General features: G+C 35.6%; 1 protein-coding gene across 1 annotated transcript; it reads left to right on the forward strand.

Moving 5' to 3' along the window:
* Window positions 1-2,030: 2,030 nt before the first annotated feature.
* On the forward strand, window positions 2,031-10,327 carry plek (pleckstrin). Its single transcript, XM_024296796.2, has 9 exons — window positions 2,031-2,475; window positions 6,241-6,396; window positions 6,489-6,667; window positions 6,758-6,849; window positions 6,948-7,132; window positions 7,220-7,324; window positions 9,066-9,149; window positions 9,231-9,300; window positions 9,437-10,327. The coding sequence occupies exons 1-9, from the start codon at window positions 2,434-2,436 to the stop codon at window positions 9,574-9,576; spliced, it is 1,053 nt and encodes a 350-aa protein (XP_024152564.1). The 5' UTR covers window positions 2,031-2,433; the 3' UTR covers window positions 9,577-10,327.
* The last annotated feature ends 1,825 nt before the right edge of the window (window positions 10,328-12,152 follow it).

Here is a 12,152-nt window from a genome sequence, read left to right on the forward strand (position 1 = left end):
CATGGTGGTGTAGTGGTTAGTACTCTTACCCCACAGTGAAAAGCCTTGGTTAAAATCCTATCTGGTTCTTTTCTGTGTCAGGTTAGCTTTAGTTGCTATTATAAAAAATGAAAAAAGGTTAAAGATTGACAATTTTTTCGTATTGTAACATTTTTATCATAAAATAAGCTTGAAATTTAAGAAAAAATAAAAACATGAAAAGCAAAAACATTTTATAGTTGGATTTTATGAAGTAGGGAGTTCTTTATGTGATATCACAGTACATTTTTATGAGTCTCTCGCATTCTCTAACCACTATGTATTTAGAGAAGGCATGCTGCTCCTTTTTTATTAGATAGAAAGAAACAAAATCCTCTGCGTTTCATCAGGTTTGTTGGGTTTCATCATGCTCAGTACCTTATTTCACCCCTTCTGGTTCTAACAGATCTGTTTCTTCTCCCTGCTCTGAGGATGTGCAGCACATCATTACAAATAGGCTACTTTTTTAAAGAAAAAAAAATGCATGTGTGTTTCTTTCTTCTGGCATTCGCTGTTCCACTTTCATTTTTCTCGTGTAAAGATGAGCGGGATTAAATGTGATGCCTTTTCTCTCGCAAAAGCCTTTGACAAACTCATTTTAATTAGAACAAGATGTTGCAAACATTTTGATTCGTCCATTTTTTTTTTTTTTTTTTACTAGAATAAATACTTAAAACCTTAAAAGCAAGTTTTTTAAAGCTCAGGGAGCTGAGACACATGTTGACCTGTAGTAAAACTGTTTGTAAAAAAGATACTTTGATCCTATGGTGAGTTTAAATGTAAAATATGCACTGATTAAAAAAAATATCTGAATTTAAGTTCTTCCTAATGGTGTTATCATAAACTGGCTGGAGCTTTCATTGTGCATTTGGTGTCCAAATTGCATAACCTTTTGACATGTACAGAACATTATTAAAAACAATAATGCACATTTTTAAAGAACATATTCACATATTTTGCATTTTCAAAGGAAAATGCAAACCTAGGGTAATTAAAAGCTCATTTTACCCTAAGTTTAGTTTTTTTTATTTTTACCTTTTTTAGTTATAAATGCACAGTAACTGCAGCCTCTGTATGTGAGTTATCTTAATGTGAAACTACACCGCCCTCTAGTGGTACAACATTGACACCTAAAAAAATTAAACTGTTTTAGCACATTTTTTAAATTATTTTTTATTACAATAAAAAAAAGTTTGCTGTTGGAGAAATTGTCTCAAAGAACTCATCGTGTCGTCTCACATTTGGTTGTTTTTCGTATACATGCAGACTGTCGAGTACTGATGTATAAAGTTGAGTCATGACTGTGATGGGAAGTGGCGTGACAGATAGGACGACTTCCTCTGGTGTTTTAAAATGACAGCAGTTTGTTAAATTCCATGACACGTTTTCTGCACTTTCTGATAAGAGTGTTTAGGAAGAAATAAACAAACCTGATTAACAAAATTAAATAAAATAAGTAAATGCTCATCATTTTTAAACGGAAACAGTGTCATATATTGCTTGTATCAACTACAGTGCTTGTTACAGTGCTTATTGTGATTAAGTTTAACTTTAAAAAAGTTAACTTTTTATCCAAAAGAAGGTGTTTTTAAAACCCTTTTTCACTGTCTTGTTCTATTTGTGTTGGTTACAACACGCTCCAGGAAAATTGAGCAATTTAGAAAAAAAGGAACCTTTACTTTCTGTATATAATGCCCAAGTGGATTCAGAAAGGCATAATGACCCTTTGTTAAACTTGTGATTTATTAGTCATAACCCTATCCATATAAGGACTATTTTTACATCTGTTTGAATGTGGAAAATCCAATGCAAAAAACCCCCCCAAGACATAGGGCTCAGTACTTTCTTACTTAGTTTTGCCAAATTTGGCAAATAAGAGAAGATAATTAATTCAGAAGACAATTAAAAAAATCAATATTTTAATATACTCAATCGAAGGAATTCAGTATTATTTATTTTATGATTTAGAGCACATAAAAGATGTTAGAATAAATAAGACAAAATAAAAAGTTCCTACAGAAGTAACCCTTAAATTTAAAAGTACATTACTAAAAAAATCTGCATTTCAACAAATCTTTTACAATATTCCTGTAACATTCATAAAAACTGTAAATATACTTTAGAAACATCATATATATATATTTATCTCCTAATTGACCACAAATAGGACGCAGACATGCAAGCTGTCACAAGTGGAAGCTAAAATTATCCCATATAACAGGAAGTTGAATGACCAGTCACTTTTGTCACACACCCAGCAGTCTCAACTTCCTGTTTGAACCTCTTTTGCATGTGTTGCTGGTTTGCCTTGACAGAAACGCACACACCCCTCCCACACACACACAGACATGAACCCAGAATGACAAAAAGAAAGCATGCGACAGATTCAGCCGACAGCAGGCGCACAGCACGGAGATGGAGCCACAAGAGATCAGAGAGGGATACTTGGTGAAGAAGGTAAGAGTGTTTTATGAAAGCACATTTGATCTCATGATGTCGTGCCTGACTCAACTTGTGGACTAGTTTATCACTTTTTTGTGTAGATTTATGTCAGAATTAAAGGAATTTGTACTGTCTGATCAGAATCTTATAGAAAAAAGTGTTGAAACATTATTAGGTTATTAGGAAACTCATGAAGCAGCATATGTCAGTTGTAAAAACTGGCAGAAAAAGCAAATATCCTAAATAAGTGTACAAACTGAAATGGAAACACTGCTGCTCTAAAGCAAACATGAAAGGGTTGAACAAAATACACATATTTATAGAAAGTTGAAACACCAGATGAAGTTCCTACTTTTCCCACAATTGAAGGTCATTTGGCCCTCGGAAACCATTTGGTAAACCAACACTTGCTGTGTTGCTTTTGTTCCCCAAATCCCATCGCCTAACGCTGAACGTCGAGCAGTGAAGGCATACAATCCAATTTTTGGAGTATTTGGTATGACCCACCAATGGATTTCAATCTACAACCTTTCAGCCTTAGGGCAGACACTCCACCACTTAGTCACTGAGGTATTAAGGGTTTAAACATCACATCAAACTTGATGTGTTTCAAATAGAAACTGAGAATAAATAAAGAAAAACTAAAAGCAAACTAACTTTAAGAAAAGGGAACTCATTTATGAGGGCAGCCTGTTTAAATCTCACTTCCAGACATGAATATACAACAATTTTAAAATAATTTATTGTGCTGCGTTGTTACTCAAAATTAATTTTATGATGCCCATTTCAATACTGCTAAATTCTTTTCAATGCTACTTTTATTACTCAGTTTACTGCGATACAAAATGCAATATGTAATGTATGAAAAAAATAAATACAGTGAGAAAAATATGTGGAATACATATTATTAATCCATTATTAAAAAAGAACTTACAATAAAAGATGTATTTTAACTTTTTGACACCTGAGGAGGCTTAAACACAAAATCTTTAACATGCTGTAACTTTTCGATCGTTAACACGAATCTGCTGGAATTAAGTGGATTGTGTTACAATTAAGAAAATTACAGTAAATCAAAGGACATAAACACTGGAGTTTTAGTGTTTAACAGTTAATAATAGAAATGTCAATAAAATAAAACAGACTGTTAACACATTATTAATGTCTGATAAAACTGTAACAGTAAAAAATTGATTTTTCAGTTAAACTGCCAACAAACGGACCAAAAGTTGGCTATATGCAGGCATGAAAAATGATAAATCCTCAAGATACAATTATAAAACCAGGATCAATACTTTTGAAGTCCAGTTTGCTAAAATCTTAAAGAGCTTACACATTTAAAGTGTTGTGTTTTGCAGTACATTGATAGGCTCCTTTGAAAAAGATAATTTTTAACCTTAATAGGAATTCCCTGGTTAAATAAAGGTTAAAAAAATAAAAATAAACCTGACTGTTCAAATGCCTGTTTAAGTGTCAAACTTGCCCAGACAGAAACATTGACTTTTGTTATATTTTATAGTTGAAACAATGAAAACGCCACACAGAAAATAATATTTTAACACAGTTTTTTTAAGCAAAACTATTGCATTTTTTCCTGTTTACAAAAAGTGAACTTAAAGTCACTTTTTCCACCCAGCCCCCTCACCAAACCACACGTGGGGGGTAGTAGATACCCTGTTAGGAAAACATTGATGTTTCTTAGCAAAAAAAACCCAAAAAGAAACCCTACAAAAAGGTGTCGTTCCAAGTGTGAACCAAAGTGTGACAAAGATGCAGAGGCGTTTGGATCCATGTGCAAGCAGGTAAGTTTATTTAAATATCCAAGAGTAGACAGGGGCAAAAACAGAGACGTGGTCAAAAGCCAGGCAGAGGTCAAGGACGAGGAGCTAGACAGGTCGGCGAGTAGAAACAGGCAAGGGTCAAAACACGAGTAGGCAAAAGAGTAATCAAAACCGCTCAGAAATTGCTAGGGGAAAACTAGGCAATACTTCGCGGAGAATGAGAAGTAAAGTGAGCATATACTGTAAATATGGCGAGCCTGATGATGATAATTGCATACAGCTGGTGAACGAAGCAATGGAGGACATCAGTATTCAGGAGAGGGATCCCTCTGTTGGTTGGGAGGGGAACTGTAAGTTGTAGTCCTGACACAAAGGCAACAAAACAGACAAGGTCACTAACTATTGAAGGTGTGAAGGTGTGAATGGCAATAAACCACCGGGGGGGGGGCAGTTTGAAGGGTGATCAGAAAGTTAAATCATTTCCTTGAAATACTACAAAGCACAAAATGCTATGAAATAAAAGAGGATGTCAAAGACTTCATGAACTTTACCAAAAGGTCATGCATTTGTCCAAACAATTATTCACATAATAATAAGGATAAAACTGAAATTATTTGGAGAAATAAAACAAAAAAACAAAGATTTATTGGTTAGAAATCACAAAAGGATGTAACACAAAGGGATCCATCTGATTCCTGGAGTTCATTCCAGGCATGAAAACAGACTTTAGATGAGTCATCCTGAGTTCTGAGAGACTGTAAAGATCCACGAGTGGGTGGAGTAGAGGAGTAGCCGGGTTGCTTCATGGTTCTGAGATGACAGCCGGCTGACTGTGGAGGACGACGTGGTATTTCCACTTGACAGCTCGCGGGTGATTGGCTAATCGGTGTGAGACATGATGAATTGAAGCTAATGGGTAAAGAAGAACATATGATAATGTGAAATTGATCTTTTTAGGTGTAAATTTGGCTCTGGAGGAGGGATCTAGACAAAAAAAAACTTATTTTAAACGTCATTTTTTCCTAAATGCATTTGCTCTTTTAAGCTGATAATCTTTCATGTACTGCAGACAGCAAGTATTTGTGTTCACCCACATGTTTTATCAGTCACTTTTTGGTTGCCACATGCAGAAGCTACAAAAAATGTAGCTTGTGAAAGCTTATGAAAGATTTAAAGATGGGTTAAAAATGGTAGATAAAGTCCTTGCTGTCACGAAACAAGCTGAAAGTCTGAAGCTTGATTTGCTGCAAAAGTGCAAATGTTTCTTTAAAGGCCTAAAACAATGAAGGGACCCTGTAATATCAGTTACATAAAATTATTATTTTTTTTATATTCAATGAAACTTTATTTATAAAGAACTTTACAACTCAGGTTACCTAAGGGCTTTACAATATAAAGAAAGATGAAATAAAATGTAAAATTGGGCAGATGTGTAAAAACAGCATAAAATTAGAAAAAGCAATCAAATCAAATCAAACTTTATTTATAAAAGCGATTCTCCTGCTTTGAGCAACTTGAAGTGCTTTACATAAAACAAACAAACAAACACAAGTTCTAAAAAAATATGTTTTAGCTAGCATCTAAGATTAAAATTTAAATATCTAATCCTCCTCTGAAACTAACTAAAGATGAAAATTTTCTTTTTGTTACACAAATCAAAAATGTGTGGATTTCTGGTTATGACAGAGTGGATTCAGTTCCATATTTTCTTTAAAGTGAAACCACTTTTCTTTTGGTTTTAGGTTCCTCTCACAAGATGTGAAAGCAAAATAACACAAAAGTATAAGATTTGTTAAAATGATAATGTAAATATTATTATTATATTTTTTAAGCATCATTTTTGTTTTCTGAAAGTGCTATTTGAAAAAGAAATGCAGAACTGAAAGCTGAGGCTCTTTTTGTGTAGTTGAAGCACAAATCCCCTGTACAACAATAATCACACTTGATCAACTTTTCAATTGTGGTGCTTGAAGCTGACTGTGGCCTTATGGATCCTCAGGGCACGCTGTTAAACTCTTGGTCAGCAGTGTGGGTTGTGTTGTCTGAGGACGGCCTGGAGTTCTATAAAAAGAAAACAGACCGCTCTCCGAAAGGAATGATTCCCCTGAAGGGAGCCAAACTTCTCAGCCCCTGCCAAGATTTTCCAAAGAAGACGGTAAGTGAAGAAAGAGCACTCAACAAACGTAACAGGAACAAAAACTGGAATCTATCACTGTTTTAATGGCATTACTGACTGTGTTTGCTTAGCTGGTCTTCAAGATCACCTCAGAAAAGAAGCAGGACCACTTCTTCCAAGCCTCATACGTAGAGGAACGAGAATTCTGGGTAAAGGACATCAAGAGAGCTATTACCTGTTTGGAAGGCGGGAAAAGGTTTGCCAGAAAATCCACCAGACGCTCCATCCGCCTCCCTGAAGTGAATCTCTCGTACGTTAAAACATCATTATTTCTCTGTAAATCTGACTTTCTGGATGTGAACAAGCACACTTACAGGCATTAAAACATCTTGTTTTACAGAGATCTATACATGCAGATGAAAGACCAGGACAGTGGAATAAGAGAGATAAAACTGGAGCAGAACAACCGACTCTTCAGCTACTGCTTCACTGGTACTGCGGTTTGGATTGTGTCATCTGGAGGTGACTTTGGCTATTTCAACTATTGAACGTTCTGACTAACACACACCACTTCTCTATTTTTTGCACAGGCGTAACAGTGGTCGAGTGGATGATCTCAAACGAGAAAGCGAGAAATAGGCCTGAGGCTCTTGTTTTGGCTGTGGGGCTGATGAATGAGGGCTTCCTCCAGCCTGCAGACGACACGTCAAAAGAGGCTGCAGAGGGCGGAGAACAAACAACTTTTTTAGATGACACCAAAGCTCTTTACTACTTTGTAAGTTTCAAAAATACTTGTATGCATCATAACATAAATGAAAAATCTGGACACAGAAACATGAAGCAATCATGACTTTCCCCGTAGGCAGATAGTGGCTTCTTCTGTGAAGGTTACTCAAGTGATGAAGACGTGCTTGTGAAAGAAGAATTCAGGGGGAATATCATCAAGCAGGGCTGCTTACTTAAACAGGTAAGCTAAATATGTTTCAATTTTTATGCCGATTTGATATTTCAGAAGCCATAAAGTTTATCCGTAAAAAAAAAGCACTCATGGGCGACTTGATTAGGTACACCTTGCGAGCAACAAGGTACTGGAAACATTCCTCACAGAGTTGATGCCAATCTCCTCCCAAAGGTGATCTATGGGTTGAGATCTGGTGACTGTGGAGGTTTTTTGAATTCAGTGAGCTCATTATCATGTTCAAGAAACCAGTCAGAAATTATTCCAGTTTTATTACATGGTGAGTTATCCTGCTGGAAGTAGCCATCAGATGAAGCCAAAGTGTGCCAAGAAAATATTCCCCAAAGCATTACACCACCACCAGTCTGAACTGTTTAGTATGGATCCATGATTTCATGTTGTTGATGCCAAATTCTGAGTGTTGCAGTAGAAACCAAGGCTCATCAGATGTTGTTCCAATCTTCTATTGTTCAATTTTGGTGAGTCTGTGTGAATTGTAGCCTCAGCTTCCTATACTTAGCTGATAGGAGTGGCATCCGGTGTGGTTGTGCGTTCAGAGATGCTCTTAGTTATTCTAGTTACTGTTGCCTTTCTATCAGCTGGAACCATCTGGCCATTCTTCTATTACTTCTGGCATCAGTAAGACTTTTCTGCCCAGTGCCCACAGAGCTTTATCTTGCCATACTTGGCCATATTTTTGTAAACCCTAGAGAAGGGGCACGGAAATTTTTCCCTCAAAGGGGCAAAATATTAATCGGTTCCTTGTCCATGAGCCAAATACAATATTTTTTTTGCACGTCTTGAAATATAAGGAGAAAAAATATATGTATAGTTTCATTTATTTACTTTGATTTCATATTAATTATTATTAATTATTAATCACACATCAGTAAGAATAAAAAGTAAGTAACATTTGTCTTTGAAACCTTTAACCAAAGCCTCCCAGGCCATTTTAATTGAAAAACAAAAGCACACTAACAAACTTTCTTCCAATGAAAACAGCAAACTGGGATCCTAACGAGAGAGCTGCTCTTTTGACTTTATCCGTTTGCCACAGCCGTTGTCGCTCCATCTTAGCTAGCTGAAAAAGGCAGCTAAAAGCATCACCAATGACCATAAAGGCTCCACGGAATTTCTAACACAAAAAAAGGCCCAGGGCTGACTCACTTGTAGGTCTTTTCAGCTACAGCCACTGGCAAAGAAACTGCTAAAAGCGCCACCTGGAGGCCAAAAGTATATTACAGCCATAGAGTTTTCACAAAGTGAAAATCTATTCAATGCGAACATTTCACAACATCTATGTGGGATTCCACTGTGTTCTGATGATGAAAACACTATTTTTTTTTTGCAAAAGTTGTTTGACCGCAATACATAGTGGTCTATGTTTGAAAACGTACTGAGCATCGATGCACATTAGTTTTTTGGGAAATTTCTAAGACACTTAATTTTGGATTGTAGATTCGGACAGCACAACAAATTAGTGAACGTACTATATAGTGAGTAGGGAAAGAATTTGGAGATAGCCAATGTCTACATGTCTAAATGCATTGAGTTGCTGCCATGTAATTGGTTGATTAGAAATTTGCTTAAATGAGCAGTGGAAAAGTCTAATATAGTGACCAGTGACTGTATTTCTTTATTGTTTGTTGCAATTGAGGTAATATTCTCAGATTTTTTAAAATGTGATTCTTCTGTCATTTTTGTTAACTTGATATCATGATGAATATATTATAGTTTTCTTTGAAAACAGGGGCACAAGAGGAAAAACTGGAAGGTACGGAAGTTCATTTTGCGCGATGACCCTGCTTACATGCATTATTATGATCCTTCAAAGGTAAGAATACTGATTTCTGTAAAGCAATGCCTGCTGAAAAAGTGGGGACAAACAATCTAACTCTACGTTTGATTGTGGCAGGGTGAGGATCCTCTGGGTTCCATCCATCTTCGCGGTGCTGTGGTCACAGCTGTGGAGTTTGTGCCTGATGGTGGGTAAAGAAAGGCGGCTGCTGCTGCAGGTTGCATGTGTCGCTCTTCAGACGTTGTTTGTGGTGTATCATAACAGAACGATTTATTTTCAGTTCAACTTTTTTTTTTTTTTTTATCTCACATTTTTGGCTTCAGCTAAAAAGTACGACATTGATGGCAACCTCTTTGAGATCATCACCGCAGAGGAGACCCACTACTTCCTGCAAGCTGCAACATCTGAAGAGAGAAAGGAGTGGATCAAAGCCATACAAGTTGCGTCAAAAAGCGGAAAATAACAGGCGCAGCGAAGCAGCAGGGGGATATCTGCCAGCCACGATTGTTACAGACCTAAATTTACTCACTTTGTGAGATTTTTCTTTTTTGTTCCTATGCTGTTTTTACATCTCTGCACACGTCAAACTAATCTGAATGCATCTGTGCACCATAAAGTAAAAAAAAAAAAAAAAAAACTTGTATTTTGTTTTTGTTTTTGTTTTTGAATATATATATAAATTGACACAAAATTCTCTGTAAAACCTATAAAAAAAAATCACATTGTTCAAACGCTGGCTTTGCCATTTCCTCTCTTTTGCATCTTGTTCTGCCATGGTCTCTGGTATCACCCGAAAGTACTCACTTCCTGTCAGAAACGCCTTGCAGCTGGCGGGCATTTGTGAGACAAATTATCGGTTTCCAAAATAAGTGCTTTGAGTGACACCATGGCTTCTAGCTAAATGCCTGTTACAGTGATGACAGCCTAACAGATCATTTAAAGAAAAAAAGCTTCAAGCTTTTAACTACTTGTATTTTCAAAGCTGTCACCGTCAAAAGGTTACATCCTTAATTTTGTGAAGGCAGGAAGATGATGATCCATGAATCTTATTCTTATAAATGATTAGTTGCACTTGAGCACAAATTGTACTAATTTATTTCTCTGTTGCACAGAATGCATTTCTGAGAATTGAGTCAATCATCACTTTTGGTAAATATAATGCTGACGTTTCTTTTTTTTGTTTTTTTTTAATTAAATACCCACTCTAATGAAAATGGTGTTTTTTGTGTTTTTAACATGTTCTTCTTGTGGCATTTTTCTAATGTTGGAGGACATATATTAAGAAGATTAATATTAAAATTGCATTCCTTTTTTCAAATTGTTGTGAATCGAGAAAACAAAAAAATGTTGTTAGATAAAGCTTGTAGGTGTGACATAGGAGCTACAACAGCAAGCCACAAACTCCCTGCTCCCATCCATCCTGATGCATTCACTAGACAAATAGATCCATGTACATCTTTGTTTTCCTCTTCCGAGCTGGCATTTGGCTTAAAATTGTACGGTAAAATAAGTCTGAGATTGCTCACTATTTATGTTGTGCTGGCAATGTTAGGTTGGAGGGCTGTAAGCTAAAGAGATGGATGATGGGAAGTAGTGGAGGGTTACTCCCCACTCCCAACCCCTTCACAAAACTCAGATATGAGAAAATATATCCTAGAAAACTTAGCAAATTTGGCCCAAAAACAACATAATCATAATTAAAAGATCACTGAAACGCTTTTACAATAGATTAAATGATTATCAGAGGGTGGTGTTAAGCATTAATACTCTGATACAGAGTGAGACACCAAGAACAATATTATTTCTGTGTGAGCAGATCTGTGGTCTATTTATCTATTTATCAGTAAACTCTGGCTTTTACTTTCACTCTGAGTTTGAGTTTTGTGCATTAGCATTGAATAGAAAACCACAATTCTAATATGCAGTGCATCACTACTTTCAATGACTGTTGCATTGGCTGCTTCCGGAACATCTCAGCACATTTAAGGGCTGTAGAAATAAACTGCTGCTTGGAAATTTCCTCATAGTGATTTACACAATATGTGTTTTAGAATTCCAACACTGGAGGGCACCATATATCAACCTAACACTGATGTGCAGTGTCAAACAAAAAAAAAGAATGTTGTTGTTTTAAACTAATAAAAACCAGAAAGTATAGAGAAACCAAGGAAAGTGGACTCCCTTGTACCTCAAATGAGTTTACAATTTTTCATAAAGATCTTTGGTAAAAAGATAAATCTTTTACAAACGTGACAGTTGTGCTGCATGTTGGTAAATGGAAACTATAGAATGGCATAATATATCAGGTTTGTTCATTGTTTTTGTTCAAAAAATACTTTTTTTTTGTACCCTCAAATTAATTTTTTTTATGATCCTGAGTTAAAAAAAGTTAAAGTGGTTATAAAATGTATATATCTAGTGAAGTCTATACTGTTGAGGAAAAAAATATATAAAAAGTAAATTTTAGATTTTTGCAAACAATAACTTATGTTTTATCTGTATTATTATGAACAAATAAAGCTAACTCAAAATGTTGAGCGAGATTGGAGGAAGCAGTGACTTTTTTAAATATTCTGCATGAAATTATTCCTCAATAATTAACAATAACTCATATGTGGGCCTAATGAAAAGAGTCTGAAAGCATCTTAATCCCTCCAAAACTTGCATTTGAACAAGCTGTCTTAACTTCTTAGATCACTTTGTTGATGGTGGGTACTTTGACATGTGAATTTCAACTGCATTACTGTGTTTTGGACTTTCTAGTGCTTTAGGTTCTGTAAAAAAAAAAAAAAGCACAATGTGAATAAATGACAAAAATCTAAAATGTTTTCCGAATGTATTTTTGCTTTTAGCTCAGGATTGACCTCTTTTAGATTTAACTGGCAAATATTGAAAGCACACATAAAATAAATGCAAAATGAGATACTGGTGAGGTATTAAAACTCTTGGTTTGATATTAGGAGGCCATTGAGGTGACCTTGAAATAATAGGAGAAACACAATTTCAACTCTGAGGAGGCCCTCCGGGTGTTTCAAGATG

Source organism: Oryzias melastigma, linkage group LG15, assembly GCF_002922805.2.
Source record: "Oryzias melastigma strain HK-1 linkage group LG15, ASM292280v2, whole genome shotgun sequence".
NCBI classification, from domain to species: domain Eukaryota; kingdom Metazoa; phylum Chordata; class Actinopteri; order Beloniformes; family Adrianichthyidae; genus Oryzias; species Oryzias melastigma.

Excerpts from the sequence above, each read along its gene's own strand:
- plek (XM_024296796.2), top strand. The coding sequence starts at position 2,434 with ATGGAGCCACAAGAGATCAGAGAGGGATACTTGGTGAAGAAG. Across the intron at positions 7,325-9,065 it reads AGGGCTGCTTACTTAAACAG|GGGCACAAGAGGAAAAACTG; the intron begins GTAAGCTAAATA and ends CTTTGAAAACAG. Across the intron at positions 9,150-9,230 it reads ATTATTATGATCCTTCAAAG|GGTGAGGATCCTCTGGGTTC; the intron begins GTAAGAATACTG and ends TGATTGTGGCAG.